We start from the raw sequence: 27,951 nt of genomic DNA on the forward strand, positions 1-27,951 counted from the left end.
ATTCGTTCGAAAGATTCCACGGATTCCATGACGTCACCGAGGCCGAGGAACATTTCAGAATATCAGAAAACTGCACACTTGAACGGTAATCGAGCGAAAGCGAGAGAAAAAAACAGTTCACTGCGTTTTTTACCGCGTTTCTTTGATGCCAGTTTTGCCTTCTACTGACACATCAATGGCGAACAGCTCAACAGGTAAATTCTTGTTCATATTTACTAGTGTTCAAAAGTCTGATAGGCCTACCGTACTCTCCAAGCACAATGTCTATGTTCAGAAATCCAACATGGAGGCCAGCATCGTAATTCATAATTTAAGCGAAATGTCAAATTACATCTGAGCTCGTAGGCAGCCCACATTTACAGACATCCCAACCTGGCCTGGCGCCTCTGTTTCCGTATTATGTTTAACTTACGGACATCAACAAGGAACCACTGTGAATATGCAGGAGACTCCTGGCGCCTTAAATGTTAAAATAAAAACTGAAATAGTTATGGGTTTTTTTACCCGAGTTAAAACTGTAAGCTAAATACAGCCTATAGGCTTTGTCAAAGGAGTTTGAGTAATTAGACTTACCAATCCCTTTATATGATATTTTAAATGTAAAAATATATTTTAATGACAACAATAGATGCTAACTGAGAAACTAAAATCTGTCAATGCTATATGGTAATACATAATAACTATGTCTAGTCATGCATTGTTGATGTCGGTAACATTCACAATAAAAAAAGCTAAAAGTAATTTTATAAAAAAAAATAATTTGTATGTTTTTATGTGATACTAGTAAACATTTATTTAATTTAATGTATTGTAGTGTCTTTGTTTTTCTCAGCTGTTCAAAATAAAAAGAGCAGTGATGAAACTCCAATGACAATCTACTCTGATGAAACGTAGTAAATGGGCTGAGAAAATTACATCAACATAACATCAATAGATATGTAATAAACATATATTATAAGTATTATAATACAACGTTTAAATAATTATTATTTAAATATTATATTTTATAGTATATAATACTATTTACAATAGTATTATGTACAATTTTTTGTGGTTCCTGTTCATTCTGATCCTTATATTCAGTGTCCAAACTAAATAAATATCTTTAACCCTTCTCACACACACACACACACACACACACACACACACACACACACACACACACACACACACACAACTTGAAATTATAATTTTCATTGAAGTGTTTTACTTATAAGAGAAAGTGAAAATTGTAACATGAAATCTTTTTTTGTCATTGTTTTCAGAAACACAACCAAACAACAAGAAGAATAGCCTGTGTGCTTTCTTCAGAATGAAATGTTTGGCTTTACAAAAAGCCAATCGGCGTCGACGTCGAGGCAATAAAGTGTCTTTTTCACAGCCTCCGTCTGACACAGAACCCGTGGGTCCACAGCCAGGCCCATCAACAGATAATCTTCAGTCTGCTCTGTCCAGCTTTGAGTCTCAGGCTGTAGACGATCAGCGGGATCTTCTGCTTGGTCTGTCCAGCATCGAGCCTCTGGCTGTAGACGACAAGACTGATCTTCAACCTGGTCCATCCAGCAACAAGCCATCAAACTTTTCTGAAGGAAACAAAGCCAATCCAGAGCCTGCTGAAGGTGAGCCTAGTGTTTATATGCTGTTTTTCATACTTGTGTCAAGTAACCCTATATAGCATATGCTGCACAAATATTCTTTTTTGCATCTATCATGATCCGTGTCTAGATTCACAAACCTACGACAGAAAGGAACATACGTACAGAAAGACAACCTTCTTAAGTATTTCTACGACATCTTCAACATCGACATACCAGCGCACACACACACACACACACACACACACACACACACACACACACACACACACACACACATAAGGTGATGTAATGTTTATTGTAAAATATTCAATAAATTAGTTCAAGTTAAAGAAAGTAATTGTAGTAACTGGCAATCTTTGTGGTTCTTTTCAGAAACTCAACCAAAAAGCAAGAAGAGCAGGCTTTGTGCATTCTTCAAGAACATATGGCTGACTGTACAAAAAGCCAATCAGAGTCAACGTCGAGGCAGTAAAGTGTTTCCTTTTCAGCCTCCGTCTGACACAGAACCAGTGGGTCCACAGCCAGGCCCATCTAACTTCAAGACAACATCTGTACAAGATTTGTCTGGTCTTCAGCCTGCTCTGTCCAGCTTCGAGTCACTGCCTGTAGATGATCAGCATGATCTTCAGCTTGGTCTGTCCGGCCTTGAGTCTCTGGGTGTAGACAATCAGACTTATCTTGAGTCTGGTCTGTCCAGCCATGAGCCTCTAGATGCAGACGATCGAACTGATCTTCAGCTTGGTCTGTCCAGCCATGAGCCTCTAGCTGTAGACGATCGAACTGATCTTCAGCTTGGTCTGTTCAGCCATGAGCCTCTAGCTGTAGACGATCAGAGTGATTTTCAGCTTGGTCTGTCCGGTCTTAAGTCTCTGGCTGTAGACGATCAGACTCATCTTCATTTTGGTCCAACCAGCAATATGCCAGCAAACTCTGAAGCTAACCCAGCCAATCCAGAGCCAGCTAAAGGTGAGCATAATGTCAATTTATTGCTGTTTCACACTTGTAAAGTAACCCTATAAAGTCATGTATTTATTTATGCACTTCATGGTATCTTTGTTAGTTTTAAAATGATAAAATTTATTTATTTTTGGTAGATAATCTTTGTATATGACTTCTGATTTTGGGTGACATTTTCTAACTTTTTTTGTGTCTGGGATTTCTAGAAAAAACAACAACAAAGAAGAAGAGGAGTGTCTATACATTCTTTAAAAAACTGTGGCTACACAAGAAGCACAATGTGGTTAATCCACAGCCAGACAAAGGTTCAGCTGCTTCAAAGCCAAATCCACACACTCCTCAGCAAGATCAACCAACATCTGAGCCAGACCCACCAACATCTGAGCCAGACCAACCCATTCCTGAGTCAGAGCCACAAACATCTGAGCCAGACCCACCAACATCTGAGCCAGTCCCACCAACATCTGAGCCAGACCCACCCATTCCTGAGCCTGATCCACAAACATCTGAGCCAGATCCACCAACATCTGAGCCAGATCCACCCATTTTTGAGCCACATCCACCTGTTGCAGAGCCTGATTCACAGATTCCTGAGCCAGTAGTTAAATTTGATCTGGATGATCAAACAGACAATTTCTCAGAAGATTCCCAGCCTTTTTTGCCCAAGATTGCTCGAGCTGCTCCCAAGCACAAACGTCTTGGAGACAAAAAATGGTTGAGAACCACTGCATCGCCAGGTCCATCTAATCGTGAGTGTTTTAACTTTTCTTGTTCATTTACTGATTGTTTTTATTTTTCCTAGGAACTTTGTGTATTTATACATTTATACATCTGTACTGTACAAATAATCTTGATCCACTTTTATTATTTTCCTAATTCCCTGTTGGAATATGACTGCAAAGAAAGTGATTTTCATGTTTGTTTGTTTGTTTTTTTGGTTTTGTCTGAACTTCAAAATTTAATTATATTTACTCTTATTATGTAAGATTATAAATGTCAAATATAAACACACTCAAACATCCATTCAAAATTTAGCTTCAGCCTTAATTCGACACATCAGATCAGACCAATCAAGTCTTTTCAGGCTTAAGCCATGGTCATAATGCACTTGTCAAGATTTTAAAACTTATTTAAGAACTGTAGATTTATTACTAGAAGTTGTAACTAATCTCTGCAGGACTGTGGTGTAAAGTTAGACACAACTCTATTATTTTTTTTGGTAAAAGTATTGACTTTTTGTGCTTTTTTGCAGTTCCATTTTCTGCAGTTTATGAAATTGGAGAGAAGCTTGGAAGCGGAAGCTTCGGTGATGTGTTTGTGGGGATCCACAAACAAAATCAGCAACAGGTTCAATACATATTAGTGCTCACATTTCATGTCTATATTTCTTAATTTCCGAAGTTTACCCCTCATTAACATCTTTTATTTCATTTTCTTTTTTGCAGGTTGCCATCAAATTCGTGAACAAGTTAAAAACAGACCAGTATATCACAGTTGTAAGTTGGCAGTAAACATAATGCACATATTTAAATCCAAATAATACAAGTGCAATGTGATGTTGAAACATACCTAACCTTCTGTTGTTGAACTATTTTCTCCAGCCTGGGCTTTACGAGCCAATGTTGGCAGAAGTGGCATTAAACCTGCTGCTAAATCAACAGCCGATAAGCCCTTACGTTGCGCACATGATAGACTGGTTTGATGAGGAACAACGGTACATACTCATCATGGAGTATTCACAACCCAGCGAGAACTTGCTCACGTTTATCAGTCGCAAAAGGCCAATGAAGGAATTTGAGGCACGAGGCCTGTTGTACCAAGTGTTGCTCGGAGCCAAGCACTGTCTGGACAGAGGTGTCTTCCATCGTGACATCAAGTTAAACAACTGTGTGATCAACACCGAGACACAACAAGTCAAACTGATAGACTTTGGCTGTGGTGAACTCCTTAAAAGTGTCTATGTGGGTGGATTTACTGGTGAGTTGCATTTGGATTTGTGTGCATATAAATATGAAATTGATAAGTTGAAATGTATGCTTAAGCTGAATATGTGTTGTATATTTATGAACAGGAGGATGCTGCCCACCAGAGTATGTTGCAACCCTAACATATCGGGCGGACCCAACAACGGTGTGGTCGCTGGGCTACCTGATGTACAAAACGATGTGTGGCTTTTACCCCTTTAAATCACTAGAAGACATGCAGAACTGCAGTCTGACTTTTCCGTTCGGCATATCCAGTGGTAAGAAAACACTACAGGACCAATAACACAATGGCATTAACAACACACAACGTGTAAAACACACACTCCTTTTCATAACGCAAGCTACATGTTTCAAAACCAATTTTCAAGCATGAAACTCTCAGTAACTAACCAGCTCTCTTGTGAACACTTGCAGCATTCCAGGATTTGGTCTCGAGATGCCTGATTTGTGATCCAACCAAGAGAATCACTGTAGATGACATCTTAAAGCACGAGTGGTTTCAGCAAATGCCAGGAGCAGGAGTCAGGTATTGTTTCTTAGGAGATGATGACAGAAATCAATTTCTAAACGTAACCATCATGACCTTCAACTTTTTTTTTTTCCAGCAAAACTTCATGAACCAGCGTTGAAACAGTCTTCAAGCAAGCAAAGTCCAAAGGGATATCTCCTCTTTTAATAAAGAAGAATATTACAGATGTTTTAGCTCAGTCTAAGGTCCTTGTTGATTGTCTTGCAAGTCAATAGTTACTGCTTTTTGAGATTTGAGACATCCAAACAAATCCAAATCAATAGTGGCTCCTGACGGTACACTTCTTATACAGCGAAATGGTCTGTGCAAGAGATGATTTAGAATATTTTCAGCTGTATACATATAGGAGTAATTTAAAAATGTAATTGTGCCTCTTAGTGTAATCTTAAATGTTTATAATGGTTGTCGTATCCAGGATCCGCATTCTGTATAACACACTGAACCGGCCTGATCTGGCCAGTAACAATCCAGCTCCAGGCCATCAGGCGGTCCTTCATGTCGTTCCCTGCTGAATATAACACATTGCTGTCGCAAACACATGTAACCCCCATAGCAGATCTAAACAGGTGGAGCTGGGGTGGAGGAGGGAAAAGATTTGTAGCACTAAAATGCATTTAAATGTTGAGGCAACAGTAACCAAATCACTTGCGCCAAGTAGTTGATAACATAGCAGGTGAATAACTTTATATTTCTTTCATGACAACACTGAGAGATTTAGTAGGATAATTAATTATGTATATGGCAATGTTGATGTGTTTGGTCTTGGCAGCATTGATCTACACAACGTCGCGAAACAAAAAGAGTAACTATTAGTAACTTCCATTACATGAATCACTAAGGACCTCAGATTCAGCTAAAAATGTTGGCATGGGGGTGTAAATTAACAGCTAGTTGAATGTTTGGTGAACGATCCCTTTAAAGGACTCAGACTCACCAAGCTGATGGTCAACAAACCTGAGAATTGAAAGAACGAAGAAAGAAAAGTCTAAAAAAAAAAAAAAAAACTTTGATGTGAGATTATAATGACTGTATCGGTCAGCTCCTCAATAAAGCCATATTTTTTTATTTTATTTGAGTGACATCAGTTATTAAATATAAAAAAATTTTCGACAGTTTTTACTAATGACAATATCTCCAAATTGAGGTTTGTGCCAGGTTTATCTCACTTCTGAGTACAAATTTGTGCACAGAACATGGTAAAAATGTACAAGCACACATACACACGTGCTTACTATAGACCTAATGATTTTATACTGTACATTATTTACCATACTGTATTTTGTATATTGTTAACATCACGTAATTAACATTTAATTGACATTTTGTCCCAATCACATTAACTTTACAAGGGACACACACATACACACAAGTTGTCTTTATTAGGGTTTTCCTACTTAGTCTGTTTGTTTTAGTTTTTCTCTATTGCTTTGGCTCTATTTAAAAAAAAAATATTTTTCAAAACAATAAGTTTAGATCTCTGAACATTTAGCTTATTGTTCACTTCAGAGCAGCATTTCTTATTGGTTTACAGGGTTTTTTTTACAATCACTATTAGCTAGTTTCCACTGACTGGTACAGTATGGTACGGGTCGGTACGGGTCACCTTTATCAGGAGTGCGTTTCTACTACCAAGGGTACCCTTTTGGTGGGCGTGGTGTATGACAGAAAGTTTCAGTCGACGTCATTTTCACTCGAGAAAATGTCTACAGTAAAGCTATACGGGTCGTTTACATATAATATGACAAGCACTTCTCACAAAACAGACACTTTATACACATAAATACTTCTGTATAGTCCCACAGTCAGAGCAAACCTCTCATCTGAGTCTGTAATCTTCAGCAGCACATGTAGCCTCTGTTATAACTAGTTCATAATAGTCTAAAAGATGACGATAATAGTTAAACACTGAACACTTAACACACCACACACAGACTCTTCTATACCCCTCACTGCACACCATCAATATGTAGCATGCACTGCACTTTAACCAATCCATACTTGAAACAATACTGCCTACAACTATGTGGACACCTATTCATTGTATATATCGCTGTCAATTTTACATTGTCGTTGTATTTGCACTGTCATTGTATTTGCACTGTCTGTATTTTGCACTGTCATTGTATTTGCACTGTCTGTATTTTGCACTGTCATTGTATTTGAGAGGGGTCTCAGCTTGCATTGTAAAGGCTGCATCCAGATACTATTGTTGTATTTGCACTGTCATTTTATTTGCACTGTCTGTATTTTTCACTGTTGTTGTATTTGCACTATCTGTATTTTGCACTGTCTGGAGCCAGCACCTGAGCTTTACACTTATCATAGCACACGTGTTGCTAATGATGTGACAATAAAAGTGATTTGATTTGATTTTAACATGGCAGTTTGTTCGCATTTGCTAAAAAAATGTGCTTCTTTTTCCCAGCTTCTCTTTTGTTTTTTCACTCTTCAGTCTCGGGTTTCAAAAGCACGTCAGTAATCAAGCTCACGTTATTATCATCAGCTTAAGAAGTTTACGAAACCGCTCAAGCTTCAGACTGGCTTGTAAAAAACTAAGGGGCACAGGGTAAATCTGCTCTTCTTTTCTGGCATTGTGGCTTATTATCCAGATGACGACAAGGTTTGTTTGAGCCCAGGATAACCATGGCCCGTTATTATATGTATATATATTTACGCTGTAAAAGATCTCTCGGCTGTGTATTTAAAACATAGTGGCTCTTTTATTGTCATTCAGTTATTATTTTTTTGCTATCCTTTCTGGTGTTTGGTACCCTTTCCAAAGGGGGCCGAAAAACTGGTATGGTACGGTTCAGTACGGTACGCCTTTTGACAGTAGAAAAGGCCATAAAAGCGTACCGAACTGTACCATACCACTCAGTGGAAATGGGCCATATGACAGTTTTTTCAACACGTTTAACTAGTTTTTTAAACTCTTAACACACCAACACCTAAAACAAACAATTTGCAAAACGGTTATTTTCATATTCAAACTCACACATTGTAAACTAAACCCCAAAGCTAATGTTCAAAATACAATAATAAACTAACACAATACACTTTGCCTAACACATGTTCTCTTCCAACAGAAACATTTAGTCAATCATAACACATTGAACAAAAAAAAAAAAAAAACACTGAAACTGCATTGTTTTATGTGTCAGGCCTGCTCTTATCTTTGAAGCCTCTCTACATTTTGCAGGCATTTTGTTTCTTTTGCTGCAGAAATTCAATACAAAAAATAAACAACCATAGTAGCTTATAAAATGTACAGTTTATGTAAAAAAACGTAGACACTGAATTATATTTGCAAAATGACATTACTGTAAGATATCCAAACGGAAAAAGCACCGAAGTTGTAATAAAATACAGGGAATATATTTGTGTTTCAATTCACAATATGAACAGCTGTTCACTTTGACTTTAGCCTATATAAGTTCTGTTTAGAACATGATGTTATCTGTTCTGACGTACACTGTAAAAGCATTTGTAAACTTGACTATAAAATCACATTGTTTTGGTCTTGGTCAAGCTTGTGTGTAAAAGTAGTTCAAGCATTTTCAATTGGTGTTACCTGTATGCATTTTGTATCAAAGCAACAATAAATGTGTTAATTGTATAGCCTACAAAGATGGATGTTGTGCTAACCATGTTAAGAGTTTAGGAAACTTGTTACATGTATCGAAATAGCGATTGTAAAAAATAATAATAATAAATAAATAAACTGTAAGCTTTGCTTTTATTGTTGCTTGTGTGTAGACAGTAAGTGCATTTGTTTGTAGTTTAGACAAAAACTAATAGCATATGACTTGTTGATCAAAACTAATGAGTCAATTCTCATTTAAACGGTCAAACTTTTATTGACATTGCAAACATTGTATGTATGGTGTAAATGTGCGTATTCAAATGTTTAATAATTGTATGAATTGTTTTGAGTGTGATGGCTTACACGATAAAAAATGTTCGAAAAGTTGTGAAGAGTTTGACATTTTAAATCAGAATCAACTCATCAGTTTTGATCAATAAGCCATATGTAAAAAGTTTTGGTCCAAACTACAAACAGAACGATTTGCCAATCAATAAGAAATGCCAATCTGATGTGAAGAATAAATGAATTGTTCAGAAATCTAAACTTATTGTTTTGAAAAATAAAAATTTCAATCAAGAATTGAGCCAAAGCAATTGAGAAAATCTGTATTAGCAATATTTACAACTACAAAATATTTGATGCTGAAACATAGTTTGGACACAATACATTTATTTCAAATTAAGAAGTATTTACTGTTTATCTTTTATATCTTGAAGATGATATGATGAAATATATTTTAGTTATTGTTTCTTCAAAGGTTTTGTTTTTACTCTTATTAAACCAGTTCATTCATAAAACTGAATGAAAATTCAAATGACTTATAATACAAATATACGTTATTCCAAGAAAAAAAAAAGTTTAGTGTTGTCTCTGCACTACAAATAGATGAAAGTCTGACTTTTTAGAGTTCTTAATAGGTATAATCTTTTGTTTATCTGTTCAGGCACAGTAGAAAATTATGTCAAATAAGCACCGTACATATTACAGGTGCCGTGAAAATATGCACAGAATGTCACAGACACTGTGGGGTTAGAAAAACATAATTTAACAAAATGAATGCTTAATGTTTATTCAGTGATGATACATCCATGATGAAAGATAATGAACCAATACTGCAATACTGACCTTCATTCATTGACAAAGACAAAATGTTTTGTTTTAAATTTCGTTAAAGGGCACCAATGATGAAAACAGGGTTTCTGCAGACATCATGTCAAATTTAAGACTTTTTAAGTCTTTAAGAAAATTAAGTATTAAATTTAAGAACTATAATCACAATATCAAAAACACAGGAGAGAAAATGAAAAATCACAAAATTTATGGTAAAATAAAATTATTTAAATTGAACAGTGCTGAATACAGGTTAGATGCACTAATGAACTACAGGAAAAAACAAACAAACATTTTAAGGCTGATTTATACTTTCGCCTGGCGCCGCATCGCGCACCTTCGCTTTTATACTTGACGCGTTGACAGTTGTGATATTTTTATTATAACGACAGGGGCCTGTCAAAAGAAACAAGCAACAACAACAACAAAAAAACAATTAATGAGCATTAGATGTAGAGTTACATGGACATCGGAAAAAAGAATTTCTTTCTTTAAAATAGAATTCAAATCCCAGTTATTTTGAGGCCCACCATTACGTGACGTAAGAGTGCGGTTTCCCCCAGCCACCAAATTGATTGACAGATGTGTATTAACATGTCTCTGCATTATTGCATATGGCACATTTTACCAGAAACATACATTATCTGTCTGTAAAATAAAATAAAGTGAATAAAAACTATTTCAACCCAAAAATGGACTGATGGTTAATTTCTGTCAGTTGTATTGTAAAGGAATATGTCATTCATTTCGATCTCAGATTTGTTTTCCTTTATTAAAAAACATTTTACAAATGTACAAACCCTGTCATTGCACTTGTCCTCAGCCCAATTGAACCTACAGCTTTAATAGTTTAGTAATGCTAAAAACTGTTATTTAAAAGAAATAAACTTCAGAAATATCAAGTTTAAGTGCACAGACTTTTTATTTTTATATGTAATATTATCACATATTCCTAGCAGAAAATATTTAAAGAGCCGCAAAAACAAAACATAAAAAATGTTGGTGGTGGCTAACATTTAAAAAAATAAAATAAAAGTTATACACTCACTGGCCACTTTATTAGGTACACCTTACCAGTACCTGGTTGGACCCCTTTTGCCTTCAGAGCTGCCTTCATCCTTCTTGGCATAGATTTAACAAGGTACTGGAAACATTCCTCAGATATTTTGGTTCATTTAACATGATAGCATCATGTGTTTGCTGTAGATTTGTCGGCTGCACATCCATGATGCAAATCTACTGTTCAATCATATTCCAAAGGTGCTCTATTGGATTGATACTGAGGCTGTAGCGTTGACACAATGCTCAATTGGTACTAATGGGCCCAAATGTGCCAAGAAAATATCCCCCACATCGCTACACCATCACCACCAGCCCGAACTGCTGATACAATACAGAATGGATCCATGCTTTCTTGTTGTTCATGGCAAATTCTGACCCTACCATCTGAATGCAGCAGAAATCAAAACTCATCAGACCAGGCAACGTGTATCCAATCTACTATTGCTCAATTTTTGGTGAGTCTGTGCCAATTGTAGCCTCAGGGTGTACTCACACTATGTACAGTTGCCTTAAACCGGGCCGAGGCACATTTGTCTCCCCTCCTGTATCCCCCGTCAACCCGCACTCACAGCCTGAGCACGCTTACGTCATCGATGATGCGCTGTTCAGTTTAACAGAAAAGAAGCGCTCTCGCTCAGCACAGTAGAGATTTCTTTAGTTATATCATTTTAGTGGTTTGAGATGCAGTGACACGCAGTCAAATATTTTGCCTCACAGATCAGCCACTTTTGATGCTCATAAACAATCAAAGTCCTCGTGCTGCAGGTATTAGGGGGTTTGCTGAAGATGCAGCTATCGTGCAGTGAGGGGTTTGTGTCTTTAATAATCTACGACAGTTTGCGTTCATTGAACAGTTATAATTATTAATACATCCATATCAAACAGTCCCTTAAAGTCACGTCACACTACAAGTGTACCGTGCCTGAGCCCAAGTGAACTATGCTCTGGCACACCTCTTCCAACCGGGCCAGGGCCGGCCAACTGATCCACGCCTTAGCCCGATTTAGAGCACTCACACTTCTCAAACAATCCGCTCACTGGATATTTTCTCTTTTTCAGATCATTCTAGTAAACCCTAGAGATCAGCAGTTTCTGAGATACTTGGACCAGCCTATCTGGCACCAACAATCATGTCACATTCAATTAAATGACTTAAATTCTTTTTCCAGCTACTCATTCTGATGCTCGGTTTGAACTGCAGCAGATCATCTTGACAATGTATACATGCCTAAATGCGTTGAGTTGCTGCCATGTGATTGGCTGATTAAAAATTAGCGTTAACGAGTAATTGGACAGGTGGACACCTTATAAAAGTGGCCAGACCAAGAAACACACTGTGTCTATGACATACACATATTGCACCCATACGCTAATATGCATACACTTTCAATCATGGTCCGATTGCCAGCAAACAAATATCAGGGCTCGTAATTGCAACCATTATGGTCGCAATTGCGCCTGAAAATTAATCTATGTGACCTTATAATATACAAGTCAAATGTTGTATTCTTTATAGGCACCACAAAATGGGTCTCAGGTAAGATGAACCACCCACCAATCAACAATCATGCAGGCTCTACAGTTTACCTGCCCAATCTTCCCTCCTCCAGCAAACCGGATCCTGAAAGCATTTAAGGAGAAGAAAAGACACAAAAAGACCACCATCAAACATGAACCCCACTCACCCAAACAGTCACACCAAATGTTTACCCAAAACACAGTTCAGGGTGAACAAAATCAGTATATAAAACAGATTAACTATTTTGCGGTTTTGAACCTTCACGCATTTGTATGTTTTTTAGGACAGGACATTCCTTTTTCCAATACCCCTCATCAAAACAATAATGGCACACAGAATCAGGAATGGGTCTTGATGGTACATGTAACAATTTCTTTGCTTTAAACTCAGGTTTTTGAATATTTAATCTCAGTTCTTAAGTAGGATCATTCCTGCCCCTATTCATTTGATAATCACTCATCCACTTTTTATGCGTTACCACAAAATCATTGGCTAATACAGCAGCCTTACTCGCAGTTGCTGGCTTATTTTTATTAATGTACGTGGAAATGAATTCTGAAACAATATTCTTGAGCTTTTCAGTAAGGATCAATTCCCGCAACCGCTCAAAAGTGCAAAAATTAGAGGTTAAACACCAGCAAACGAAATGGGTAGCCAATTCGCAAAGGACTTCAACATAAGTTTGTCTATCATTTTTTTCTAAGTATGAAAATGTATACGATACGCCTCAGAAACTAATTCAAACACTTTTAGAACTGCAGATTTTATTTTTTCACAATCCCTACGATCTTCCACTGAAAGCGCAGTATAAGCCTCTTGAGCTTTTCCCACAAGCCCCGACTGCAACATAATTGTACGGTCAGCACTTGGCCCCACTCATTCATCAGCTACACTTTCGAATAAAGAAAAGAAAGCATCAGGATCTTTTTCATTAAACTTCGGTAGCAACTTTAAATTGCTTACAAAATCACCTGCTCGATTTCATTCTCTGAGGGTCTCCCATCAGCCATGACAGCCAACAGGTTCCCCAACGGAGAACCAACAATATTTTCCAACAGAATCATCCCAAAAAGACTAGAAAAAACTTACCCAAATACAGTACTAATGAATACTTACGACTTAGATCTAAACTTCGGACATAAGCAATCGGCTCATAATCAAATATTCCCCTAACTAACCCACATGTCCCACTGACTAAACTTACCTAACTCTTCTGTGTTTTCCCAAGAGTCAAGCCTCTTTAAGCAGCTGATACCACTGGTGCACAGCTGAACTGTTGGTCCAGAAATGCAACCCCGGCGGTGCACTCAACCTAGGAAAACACCAAAAATAAAAAGTAAAAATTGATAACCTCTCAGGGGATTACCATATAAATAATAAAATATTATAATATAAAATATCATAAAATGTTATGAGTCGAACTTATCTGTCCAAAGCCAAATTAATGCTCTGCTCTGCCTAAACACGCACCCACAACATTTAATGTGATCTTTTATATATTATATATGTTCCATGTATGAATACATAAACCATGTTCATTGTGAAAAAAAAACAATTCCTTTATTTTGTCCCAGCACAAAATTATTAAGGTACCTTATTTGTTTTCACAGGTGGTTCATTCCACTGTGCTGACTCTAGATTAAATAAAGGGACTAAGCCAAAAAATAACATTTTGATGAATGTTTTGACAAATATAAGGAGATTAAACAAAAAACAAATAAGTTGTCTCTTCAGCTTAAATCTCAAGAATTGTGTTGATTTAGCTCATTTTTAAATTGTAGTTAGAACAAGCAGCAAAAAGTCCTTTTTACTTAGTACAGGTCAGAAAAAGACTGTTGATAATCCTTACATTATTATCATTATTGAACCTTGAATACATTTTACAAATGTATTTAACAAACATTTATATAATATTATTTATTTAATAATAACAAATAATATTTATTTAATTAGCAAAAAAGGTGTTCATGGACCATTTTTATTTTTTCAGTGTACTAAATTTGTTTAAATGAAACATATCTAAAACAAATGTAGTGCCTTGAAGTCATTTGAAATGTTTATATAGTTTAGTCTTTTAGTACATTTTTAGGTAACACTTTAGTATAGGGACCAGTTTTCACTGTTAACTTCTTGTTTATTAACATGGTTGTTATTAAGAGAGAGTTCACCCAAGAGTGAACATTTTTGTACTTTCTGTCTACTCACACTCAAATGATTTTAAACATGTATACATTTTAATTCTTCTGTTGAACACAAAATAAGTTACATTCAAAAATGTTGGGGGGGGAAACAGCCATTGATATCCATAGTGGGAATAAAAAAACTGGACATCAATGGCTGTTTTTCTCTTCTTTTTTCCTCCTTACCTTCTTTGGTCTTTCTTTGTGCTTAATAGAAGAAAGAAACTTAAACTGGTGTTTGGAAAAAGTGGATAACTAAAAAAAAAAAATCTAATTTTTGGATGAACTTTTAACATATATTTACTGTTTATTAATACTTATAAAGTACATATTCTACATGATCATAATGTGCATCCCTTGTAAATTACTAAATGATTTAGGCAAAATGCATAGTTAATAGTTCAAATTTAATCTTAAAATAAAGTATGAAGAACCAAAAACAGTTGTGCCATACTGTTTCTACTGTCAGTCAACTTCACCATATGCAATACTTTTTCTGTAGATGTTCAAAAATGTTTTACTATGAAAATTAATAGTGGGTTTTCATTAATTAATCCAACATATACAAGTTTTTTTTAATGATCAAAATAATGATCTACTTATAATTTACAACTGTGATTAGCAACAAAAGATTTTCATTCATTATAATTTTCATTTAGTCTTCAAGGTTTATTTTTATCCTACCATAACAGGTCAATTTATTTATCTTCTTCATGTATTTGAATTCCAGTAGTGGCTGCATATGGTTGTCTTTGATAACTTCAGAGTGCTGTAAAGTGCAAAACTGTATTGAAATAAAATAGATTGTTGCTGGATTTCTAAATTAAAACACATTCGGGGAGGTCTAACAACTTTTATTTAATTACGTTACTAAAAAGATCATAAAATATACTAAAAGACACTAAAATCTTTATTCCAAACCCTCAAGAAGTTTTGAATATTATTGTATTCAGAACATGACATGACTGATTCGGGTGGTTCTACTGTTAAAATAGATACTTTATTTGCTGTGTACTTTATTTTACTAATACTTTATATTACTGTGTGTATAAAAAAACACATCTTTTTATTTGAAATAGATACCAAAGTAGCACATCTGGCCTTTTAACCAATTATACTTTAAATTTCTACACTAAAACATAAGAGCTAAAGCTAACTAATGTGTCTTTTGTGTTCAGCTCTGTGGAAGGAACTGCTTCAAGCACACGGTGCTCTACTGGACCCTAAACTGGACCTGAGCTCTTTAGCTAAAGTTACTGATGGTTACACACAGGGACACATTCTTCAGGCCATCCAAACCATCCTAATCCCCCACCGCCTGGAGCTGCAGGCCAAGAGACCCCTCACTGCAGTGGAGTTCATCCCTCCTCTCGCAAGACAAGACCCTGTCTATAAAGAAGAGGAAGAGAGCTTTAAGGTCAGAGAGTTTCTAATGTTTGCTGGGGGAGCGCTTATCACCACCCTGAAATTATAAGGTTTTATCTGCATTATAAGCGATATTTGCATTTATGATAGCAGAAAGGATGCTAAATGAAATAAAATGACTGAAAATCTAAATGTACAGTTTCAAAGTCAAGTGAGGATTGCAGGAAACATGCAGATAGAACAGGATACCTAAAAAATCCCTTTCAGTTTGAGAGGGGTCTGGCTGCAGACTCGGTGCAGTGCAATTTGAGCTGCATCCAATGCTTTTTAATGCGCTCACCTAACCCCACCCCTAACCCTACCCATCACAGTGACATCACTCGCTCCATTTAGTGCACTGAGTCTGACATTGCATAGCGGAGTGATGCAATCTCAGCTTGCATCATAAAGGCTGCATCCAGATACTTTTGTTCAGATTGAGATTATAAGGTTTTCTTATCTTGCTAAATATTAATTAAAGCCTTAATATTCAAGAAACACAAACAATTTCATTCTTTCTTTATAAATAATTCACTTATTATAAAATGTATTACGCTATAATTTAATTTTTAATAATTCAGTCATTAGTGTTAAAACAAAATTACTGTTGAACCAAAATGTAACACTGATATGCATGAGAAAGTTATAAATATTGCAGTTATTCAGAGGTTTAAGAATCATTTGTTTAATTATTCTGATTAAGACAGAAAGCAGCTACTATAATATATATACAGTACACTCATCAGCCACTTTATTTGGTGCACCTGCCCAACTGCTTGTTAACACAAATTTCTAACCAGCCAATCACATTGCAGCAACTCAATGCATTTAGGCATGTAGAAATGATCAAGACGATCTGCTGCAGTTCAAACCGAGCATCAAAATGAGGAAGAATGGCCCCTAGCGTCTGTCACTAGAGCACCTTAGGAGGTCAGAGGAGTGACGTTTACCTGCACAGCACTTACTAGCTGGACTCCGTTACACAGACATCGTCAGATCGCTGCAGTTCAAACCAAGCATCAGAAAAGGAAAGAAAGGTGATTTAAGTGACTTTGAACGTGCCATGGTTGTTAGTGCCAGACAGGTTAGTCTGAGTATTTCAGAAACGGCTGATCTACTGGGATTTTCATGTACAACCATCTCTAATGTTTACAGAGAATGGTTTGAAAATAAGAAAATATCCAGTGAGTGGCAGTTATGTGGGTGCAAATGCCTTGTTGATGCCAGAGCTGATAGAAAGACAACAGTAACTCAAATGAACACTCGTTACAACCGAAGTATGCAGAAGAGCATCTCTAAACGCACAACGCATCCAACCTTGAGGTGAATGGGCTACAGCAGCAGAACACCACACAGGAAAGAACAGGAACCCAGGTTACAATTCACACAGGCTCACCAAAACTGGACAATAGAGGATTGAAGAAACATTGCCTGGGCTGATGAGTCTCGATTTCTGCTGTAACATTCAGATAGTGGGGTCAAAATTTGGTGTCAACAACATGAAAGCATGGATTCTACCTGTCTTGTCTTTATAGCTCAGGCTGCTGGTGGTGGTGTAATGGTGTGGGGGACATTTTCTTGGCACGCTTTGGGCCCATTAGTACCAATTGAGCATCATGCCAATGTCACAGCCTAGATGTACCCATCTTCTGATGGCACCTTCCAGCAGGATAACGTACCATGCCATGATGCGTGAATCATCTCAGACTGGTTTCCTAAACATGACGATGATTTCACTGTACTCAAATGGCCCCCACAGTCACCAGATCTCAATCCAATCAAGCACATTTGAGATGTGATGGAACGGGAGATTCACATCATGGATGTGCAGCCAACAAATCTTCAGCAACTGCATGATGCTATCACATCAATATGGACAAAAATCTCGGAGGAATATTTCCAGTACCTTGTTGAGTCTATGCCACGAAGAATTAGGGCAGTTCTGATGGTAAAAAGAGGGGTCCAACCTAGAACTAGTAAGGTGTATCTAATAAAATGGCCGGTGTGTGTGTGTATAAAATAATTAAAGCTATGCAACTAATTTTTACCAACTTTAACAAAAAATGCATGTTAAATCTAGGGTTTTCAATTACAAAATGTCATTTTTCTAAATCCCCTTTCTAAATCTCTTTTTATATTACATTTTTCCCATTTCGACTGTTATTAGGCTATTCTCCTAAAAACTTCCTTCCCACTTGTCAACTAGCAATTAAGTGAAATCCAGCCCCCTGCCTGTGGCAGTTTAGTCTGCTCATTCCTCAACAAAACATCTGTCTGTGTTTCTGTGCATTATAAGTCACAGAATTCAGCTTTTTATTCAGTGAAAGTCAGGGGATTTGAAATTTGGCCTAGAGTGGGACTCTGTAAATCATCTCCATAGTGATGACGTGTAACTGCATCTTTTGGGTAAAATAACTCAACAGGCCTCTGAGATGATACTGGTTGGTTCTATTGTGTGCATTCAAAGTGCTGAGTTTAATGTTGTAGCTAAATAAAATAAAAAAGCTCCAAATGTGCACTTCTAAAATCATGTAATGTTTTGTATAGTTGCCACAAAATAGGAAAATTTGAATGACTCAAGATTGAAAAAAATGTCAGATAAATCCTTATAATTCCAAAATGATGATGATGGATAACGATGTTGGTGTATTGAGCTCAAGTTATGTGTATACTTCAACTGATATTATATTGTGTGTACTTGTAAGCATGGTACAGCCGGACACCTCTGGGCAAAAAACGAGCACGAGCAGCTAAAGCCAGTGAAGAACAGGCAATTCTCAAGAAAGGGAAAACTAAAGGAGGAAAATTGCAAAAGAAAGGGAAGGAGGGGAAGAAGAAGAAGAAAAAGAAGTGAAAAGAGCCCTATTTAAAAAAATACAGGAGCAGTTTATGTTCTGTCCAGCAGAGGGCATTAGCACCTTTTACAAAAACCTGTGTTTAACTCAAAGTTGAATCCTTTTTATGGTTTCTCAGTGTCTTTTGGTTTAAATGATGTCTTTCCTCAGGTTCAGCTGTTGACTCTTTATAAAATTTCTTACCTGAATTAAGCATCTAAAGGATTTTGGATTACTATTGTAGTTTTTTATTGTGAAAAAGGGATTTTGTGTATGAATGCTTGCACATGTCAGAATGTTCCACACTGAAACTGAGACTGGATTAGTTCAAACTTTCTCATCATTGTGTAGAGCACAAGTGCAAAGCTGGGCCTATTGTTTAATACATATTCTGCATGTGATCTACTTTTATTTTGTCATTTATTAAAATGTGAGTGCAATTAATAAAGGACAGTTCTGGACTCTGGAATGATGCACATTTACTTATTTACATTTTACATTTACTCCGTTACATTTACCATAATAACATTTTATTTTTGGACACTTAACACACATGTGAGAATGTGTATTATAGGGAGAAAAAAGCTGAACACTTTTTATGATCAAGGATTTTCAGGAAAAGTGGATTTTAATGTATATAATTAAAGATTTACTTTATATAATGTGACAAAGTTGTACAATGAGCTTGGCTGCAGTTAGTGTAGTTCAGAACAATAGTGAAAATGGGCAAAGAGACAGTCCATCCAAAAATGAAAATCTATCATCTATTACACATCACTGTGCAACTCTAAACATGTATCTGTTTATTTCTTCAGCTGAATACAAAGTTGATCCATTGGAAATCAGTAGAAATCAAAATGTTAGAAACCAATATTCATTCATTCATTTTCTTTTCAGCTTAGTCCCTTTATTAATTTGGGGTCCCCACAGCGGAATGAACCGCCATCTTATCCAGCATTTGTTCCATCCAGCGGATGCCCCTCCAGCCACAACCCATCACTGGGAAACACCCATTCACATCATTCACACACACACACTATGGACAATTTTAGCTTGCCCAATTCACCTGTACCTCATGGCTTTGGACTTGTGAGGGAAACCAGAGCACCCGGAGAAAACCCACGCGAACACAGGGAGAACATGCAAACTCCACACAGAAATGCCAACTGACATAGTCGGGGCTCGAACCTGCAACCTTCTTGCTGTGAGGCGACTGTGCTACCCATTGTGCCACCATAACGCCCCAGCTACTATTATTCTTTAAAATATTTAATTCTTTCTTAAACAGAATGTGTTTGAAAAGACGCAAGTTAAATAAATTATGGCAATTCTCATTTTTAGGGAAATCAGCATGAAAAGAAGTAAAGATTGTTGTTTTTTCCCCATATTGTGACAAACATCTAAACAAAATAAGTAGGGTGGTGGATGACTTGTCTTTTGGAAACTGATTGGATTGTTGAAAGATGGATGTTGCAAACAAAATGGAGAAAAATTGATGACTGTATGAACGCAGTGCAGAATGAGACACGGTCTGATAGCCCCACATTAAAGAACCATTAGTCCCGTCTTAAAGGCATTCCAAGTGACCAAAAGTGAAGAAAAGTCATTTTAAGAGAGGAGGAAACATCCAATTTGATTAAAGATTATGAGAGTGGGGTGACAGACTGGCTCAGTGGTTAGCACTGTCACCTCACAGCAAGAAGGACGTTGCTTCGAGTCCCGACTGGGTCAGTTGGTATTTGTATGTGGACTTTGATCATGGAGCAGGCTCATTCCGTGTTCGCATGGGTCTCCTCTGGGTGCTCCATTTCCCCCACAGTCCAATGACATGCAGTATATAGGTGAGTTGAATAAACTAAATTGGCTGTAGTGTACTGCAAGTGTGTGCATGTGAGAGTGTATGGGTCTTTCCCAGTACCGGGTTGCAGCTGGAGGGGCATCCTCTGAGTAAAATATATGCTGGATAAGTTAGCGATTCATTACGGCAACTCCTGATGAATAAAGCGACTAAGCTGAAGGAAAATTAATGAAAGAATTATGAGAGCAAATACAAATTTACAAAATACTGAAGTGCACAGATACATTGTTGATTAGGAGCACTAAAATCTACATCTAGAAATAAGAATAGTAAATTGATTTCATTTTGACTTTAAGCACTGAAAAAAATCTGTTAAATGCCTTCTCTGGCTTTTCAAAAGACGATGAGATTTTTACATAAAGTGAAAATGCACAGTTTCTTGTAAGGATTGAGGTAGAGCAATAGAAAATACAGTCATACCGTATAAATATAATGGAAACCTATAGAATGTCCCCACAATTTACTAAAACCAACAAACAAGTATATCTGTGCATGTGTGCATGCATAAAAAACACTTTTGTAAAAAAAAAAAAAAAAAAAAAAAGTACCTTTCCTTTTTGTTTATGACATAAATTTGATGATCAACAAATCATTGCAGTAAATACCACTGATAAGCTGTCCTTTTGAAAGTGAAAGCTGATACAAGTAAAATTAAGTTATATTATTTAAAAATCATTTAGGGTAAATTATATTTATATTGTTTTGATTATGCTTTGTTAACCACAAATATGTCCATTTTGTTAATTTAGTGTGTTTAGTAAAGTTTATATATATATATATATATATATATATATATATATATATATATATATATATATATATATATATRTATATATATATATATATATATATATATATATATATATATATATATATATATAAATATATATATATATATAAAGAAATAAAAATTAAAGGGGGGCTAATAATTCTGACTAATATATTTTTAAAATAATATATTTTAAACTGAAGAGTTGTTTCCTTGATAACGTTTTATTTAAATAAGTCTAAAAACCCAACCAAAAACTTAGTGATTTAATTATTGATTAATTGTATATCAATATTATATTATAAATATTGATTATTGATAATAGAGTTGAAGTTTCTCCACTTTGCTGACAATAGGAAAACATGTCAGAAATGTCAGTGACGTTTCAATTAACAGCCTTGACCGCATTATACGAAATTCGTTCGAAAGATTCCACGGATTCCATGACGTCACCGAGGCCGAGGAACATTTCAGAATATCAGAAAACTGCACACTTGAACGGTAATCGAGCGAAAGCGAGAGAAAAAAACAGTTCACTGCGTTTTTTACCGCGTTTCTTTGATGCCAGTTTTGCCTTCTACTGACACATCAATGGCGAACAGCTCAACAGGTAAATTCTTGTTCATATTTATTAGTGTTCAAAAGTCTGATAGGCCTACCGTACTCTCCAAGCACAATGTCTATGTTCAGAAATCCAACATGGACGCCAGCATCGTAATTCATAATTTAAGCGAAATGTCAAATTACATCTGAGCTCGTAGGCAGCCCACATTTACAGACATCCCAACCTGGCCTGGCGCCTCTGTTTCCGTATTATGTTTAACTTACGGACATCAACAAGGAACCACTGTGAATATGCAGGAGACTCCTGGAGCCTTAAAATGTTGTCTTAAGAAATATAAAATAAAAACTGAAATAGTTATGGTTTTTTACCCGAGTTAAAACTGTAAACTAAATGCAGCCTATAGGCTTTTCTCAAAGAAGTTTGAGTAATTAGACTTACCAATCCCTTTATATTTTAAATGTAAAAATATATTTTAATGACAACAATAGATGCTGACTGGGAAACTAAAATCTGTCAATGCTATATAGTAATACACAATAACTATGTCTAGTCATGCATTGTTGATGTCGGTAACATTCACAATAAAAAAAGCTAAAAGTAATTTTATAAAAAAATAATTTGTATGTTTTTATGTAATACTAGTAAGCATTTATTTAATTTAATGTATTGTAGTGTCTTTGTTTTTCTCAGCTGTTCAAAATAAAAAGAGCAGTGATGAAACTCCAATGACAATCTTAGATCTACTCTGATTAAACGTAGTAAATGGGCTTAGAAAATTACATCAACATAACATCAATAGATATGTAATATACACACACATATATATATATATATATATATATATATATATATATATATATATATATATATATATATATATATATATAATCATTATAAGTATTATAATACAACGTTTAAATAAGTATTATTTAAATATTATATTTTATAGTATATAATGTACAATTTTTGTGGTTCCTGTTCATTCTGATCCTTATATTCAGTGTCCAAACTAAATAAATATCTTTAACCCTTCTCACACACACACACACAACTTGAAATTATAATTATCATTAAAGTGTTTTACTAATAAGAGAAGGTGAAAATTGTAACATGAAATCTTTTTTTGTCATTGTTTTCAGAAACACAACCAAACAACAAGAAGAATAGCCTGTGTGCTTTCTTCAGAATGAAATGTTTGGCTTTACAAAAAGCCAATCGGCGTCGACGTCGAGGCAATAAAGTGTCTTTTTCACAGCCTCTGTCTGACACAGAACCCGTGGGTCCACAGCCAGGCCCATCAACAGATAATCTTCAGTCTGCTCTGTCCAGCTTTGAGTCTCAGGCTGTAGACGATCAGCAGGATCTTCTGCTTGGTCTGTCCAGCATCGAGCCTCTGGCTGTAGACGACAAGACTGATCTTCAACCTGGTCCATCCAGCAACAAGCCATCAAACTTTTCTGAAGGAAACAAAGCCAATCCAGAGCCTGCTGAAGGTGAGCCTTGTGTTTATATGCTGTTTTACATACTTGTGTCAAGTAACCCTATATAGCATATGCTGCACAAATATTATTTTTTGCATCATGTTTATCATGATCCGTGTCTAGATCCAAACTGATTGCTCAACAATGCCTTAAACACACACACACACGAAAAGTATGAAAGGTCACCGAGACTTTTTCACCTTCACAAACCTTCGACAAAAAGGAACATACGTACAGAAAGACAACCTTCTCAAGTATTTTTACGCCATCTCCAACATCGACATACCAGCACACACACACACACACACACACACACACACACACACACACACATAAGGTGATGTAATGTTTATTGTAAAATATTCAATAAATTAGTTCAAGTTAAAGAAAGTAATTGTAGTAACTGGCAATCTTTGTGGTTCTTTTCAGAAACTCAACCAAAAAGCAAGAAGAGCAGGCTTTGTGCATTCTTTAAGAACATATGGCTGACTGTACAAAAAGCCAATCAGAGTCAACGTCGAGGCAGTAAAGTGTTTCCTTTTCAGCCTCCGTCTGACACAGAACCAGTGGGTCCACAGCCAGGCCCATCTAACTTCAAGACAACATCTGTACAAGATTTGTCTGGTCTTCAGCCTGCTCTGTCCAGCTTCGAGTCACTGCCTGTAGATGATCAGCATGATCTTCAGCTTGGTCTGTCCGGCCTTAAGTCTCTGGCTGTAGACAATCAGACTCATCTTGAGTCTGGTCTGTCCAGCCATGAGCCTCTAGCTGTAGACGATCAGAATGATCTTCAGCTTGGTCTGTCCAGCCATGAGCCTCTAGCTGTAGACGATCGAACTGATCTTCAGCTTGGTCTGTCCAGCCATGAGCCTCTAGCTGTAGACGATCAGAGTGATCTTCAGCTTGTTCTGTCCGGTCTTAAGTCTTTGGCTGTAGACGATCAGACTCATCTTCATTCTGGTCCTACCAGCAATAAGCCAGCAAACTCTGAAGCTAACCCAGCCAATCCAGAGCCAGCTAAAGGTGAGCATAATGTCAATTTATTGCTGTTTCACACTTGTAAAGTAACCCTTTAAAGTCATGTATTTATTTATGCACTTCATGGTATCTTTGTTAGTTTTAAAATGATAAAATTGATTTATTTTTGGTAGATAGTCTTTGTATATGACTTCTGATTTTGGGTGACATTTTCTAACTTTTTTTGTGTCTGGGATTTCTAGAAAAAACAACAACAAAGAAGAAGAGGAGTGTCTATACATTCTTTAAAAAACTGTGGCTACACAAGAAGCACAATGTGGTTAATCCACAGACAGACAAAGGTTCAGCTGCTTCAAAGCCAAATCCACACACTCCTCAGCAAGATCAACCAACATCTGAGCCAGACCCACCAACATCTGAGCCAGACCAACCCATTCCTGAGCCTGATCCACAAACATCTGAGCCAGACCCACCAACATCTGAGCCAGACCAACCAACATCTGAGCCAGTCCCACCAACATCTGAGCCAGTCCCACCAACATCTGAGCCAGTCCCACCAACATCTGAGCCAGTCCCACCAACATCTGAGCCAGTCCCACCAACATCTGAGCCAGACCCACCCAGTCCTGAGCCAGATCCACCAACATCTGAGCCAGATCCACCCATTTTTGAGCCACGTCCACCTGTTGCAGAGCCTGATTCACCGATTCCTGAGCCAGTAGTTAAATTTGATCTGGATGATCAGACAGACAATTCCTCAGAAGATTCACAGCCTTTTTTGCCCAAGATTGCTCGAGCTGCTCCCAAGCACAAACGTCTTGGAGATAAAAAATGGTTGAGAACCACTGCATCGCCAGGTCCATCTAATCGTGAGTGTTTTAACTTTTCTTGTTCATTTACTGATTGTTTTTATTTTTCCTAGGAACTTTGTGTATTTATACATTTATACATCTGTACTGTACAAATAATCTTGATCCACTTTTATTATTTTCCTAATTCCCTGTTGGAATATGACTGCAAAGAAAGTGATTTTCTTGTTTGTTTGTTTGTTTTTTTGGTTTTGTCTTAACTTCAAAATTTAATTATATTTACTCCTATTACGAAAGATTATAAATGTCAAATATAAACACACTCAAACATCCATTTACAATTTAGCTTCAGCCTTAATTCGACAAATCAGATCAGACCAATCAAGTCTTTTCAGGCTTAAGCCATGGTTATAATGCACTTTTCACTCCATAGACTCCAAGCTCTGACCTGCTAATTTGTACTAAGTGAACACGTGAGAGCAATAGAAGATAAAATGTGACCTGTCACGTCAACTTGTTTTATCTTGTTCATCTTTTGTTTTATCACCCTTTTCACAGCTAAGTCAGACAGAATTTTGCCTGCTCAAACTCATGCTCAAGATTGCGACTTAATTTAAAAACTCTAGATTTTCAAAACTTATTTAAGAACTGTAGATTTATTACTAGAAGTTGTAACTAATCTCTGCAGGACTGTGGTGTAAAGTTAGACACAACTCTATTATTTTTTTTGGTAAAAGTATTGACTTTTTGTGCTTTTTTGCAGTTCCATTTTCTGCAGTTTATGAAATTGGAGAGAAGCTTGGAAGCGGAAGCTTCGGTGATGTGTTTGTGGGGATCCACAAACAAAATCAGCAACAGGTTCAATACATATTAGTGCTCACATTTCATGTCTATATTTCTTAATTTCCGAAGTTTACCCCTCATTAACATCTTTTATTTCATTTTCTTTTTTGCAGGTTGCCATCAAATTCGTGAACAAGTTAAAAACAGACCAGTATATCACAGTTGTAAGTTGGCAGTAAACATAATGCACATATTTAAATCCAAATAATACAAGTGCAATGTGATGTTGAAACATACCTAACCTTCTGTTGTTGAACTATTTTCTCCAGCCTGGGCTTTACGAGCCAATGTTGGCAGAAGTGGCATTAAACCTGCTGCTAAATCAACAGCCGATAAGCCCTTACGTTGCGCACATGATAGACTGGTTTGATGAGGAACAACGGTACATACTCATCATGGAGTATTCACAACCCAGCGAGAACTTGCTCACGTTTATCAGTCGCAAAAGGCCAATGAAGGAATTTGAGGCACGAGGCCTGTTGTACCAAGTGTTGCTCGGAACCAAGCACTGTCTGGACAGAGGTGTCTTCCATCGTGACATCAAGTTAAACAACTGTGTGATCAACACCGAGACACAACAAGTCAAACTGATAGACTTTGGCTGTGGTGAACTCCTTAAAAGTGTCTATGTGGGTGGATTTACTGGTGAGTTGCATTTGGATTTGTGTGTATATTAATATGAAATTGATAAGTTGAAATGTATGCTTAAGCTGAATATGTGTTGTATATTTATGAACAGGAGGATGCTGCCCACCAGAGTATGTTGCAACCCTAACATATCGGGCGGACCCAACAACGGTGTGGTCGCTGGGCTACCTGATGTACAAAACGATGTGTGGCTTTTACCCCTTTAAATCACTAGAAGACATGCAGAACTGCAGTCTGACTTTTCCGTTCGGCATATCCAGTGGTAAGAAAACACTACAGGACCAATAACACAATGGCATTAACAACACACAACGTGTAAAACACACACTCCTTTTCATAACGCAAGCTACATGTTTCAAAACCAATTTTCAAGCATGAAACTCTCAGTAACTAACCAGCTCTCTTGTGAACACTTGCAGCATTCCAGGATTTGGTCTCGAGGTGCCTGATTTGTGATCCAACCAAGAGAATCACTGTAGATGACATCTTAAAGCACGAGTGGTTTCAGCAAATGCCAGGAGCAGGAGTCAGGTATTGTTTCTTAGGAGATGATGACAGAAATCAATTTCTAAACGTAACCATCATGACCTTCAACTTTTTTTTTTCCAGCAAAACTTCATGAACCAGCGTTGAAACAGTCTTCAAGCAAGCAAAGTCTAAAGGGATATCTCCTCTTTTAATAAAGAAGAATATTACAGATGTTTTAGCTCAGTCTAAGGTCCTTGTTGATTGTCTTGCAAGTCAATAGTTACTGCTTTTTGAGATTTGAGACATCCAAACAAATCCAAATCAATAGTGGCTCCTGACGGTACACTTCTTATACAGTGAAATGGTCTGTGCAAGAAATGATTTAGAATATTTTCAGCTGTATACATATAAGAGTAATTTAAAAATGTAATTGTGCCTCTTAGTGTAATCTAAAATGTTTATAATGGTTGTCGTATCCAGGATCCGCATTCTGTATAACACACTGAACCGGCCTGATCTGGCCAGTAACAATCCAGCTCCAGGCCATCAGGCGGTCCTTCATGTCGTTCCCTGCTGAATATAACACATTGCTGTCGCAAACACATGTAACCCCCATAGCAGATCTAAACAGGTGGAGCTGGGGTGGAGGAGGGAAAAGATTTGTAGCACTAAGAATGCATTTAAATGTTGAGGCAACAGTAACCAAATCACTTGCGCCAAGTAGTTGATAACATAGCAGGCGAATAACTTTATATTTCTTTCATGACA

General features: G+C 36.7%; 2 protein-coding genes across 2 annotated transcripts in view; both read left to right on the top strand.

Moving 5' to 3' along the window:
- The window catches only part of drc11 (dynein regulatory complex subunit 11), a 178,841-nt gene that overhangs the window by 137,236 nt on the left and 13,654 nt on the right, over positions 1 to 27,951 (top strand). The window lies entirely within an intron of this gene.
- pimr197 (Pim proto-oncogene, serine/threonine kinase, related 197) lies at positions 41 to 27,421 on the top strand. Its single transcript, XM_073905890.1, has 21 exons — positions 41 to 194; positions 1,266 to 1,619; positions 1,971 to 2,564; positions 2,762 to 3,304; positions 3,808 to 3,902; positions 4,001 to 4,051; positions 4,157 to 4,532; positions 4,627 to 4,797; positions 4,955 to 5,066; positions 5,485 to 5,528; positions 15,705 to 15,943; positions 21,893 to 22,001; positions 23,096 to 23,449; positions 23,867 to 24,460; positions 24,658 to 25,284; positions 25,988 to 26,082; positions 26,181 to 26,231; positions 26,337 to 26,712; positions 26,807 to 26,977; positions 27,135 to 27,246; positions 27,325 to 27,421. Exons 1-21 carry the CDS (start codon positions 146 to 148, stop codon positions 27,335 to 27,337), a joined length of 5,130 nt encoding a protein of 1,709 aa, XP_073761991.1. The 5' UTR covers positions 41 to 145; the 3' UTR covers positions 27,338 to 27,421.

This window comes from Danio rerio, chromosome 6 (assembly GCF_049306965.1).
Source record: "Danio rerio strain Tuebingen ecotype United States chromosome 6, GRCz12tu, whole genome shotgun sequence".
Taxonomy (NCBI): domain Eukaryota; kingdom Metazoa; phylum Chordata; class Actinopteri; order Cypriniformes; family Danionidae; genus Danio; species Danio rerio.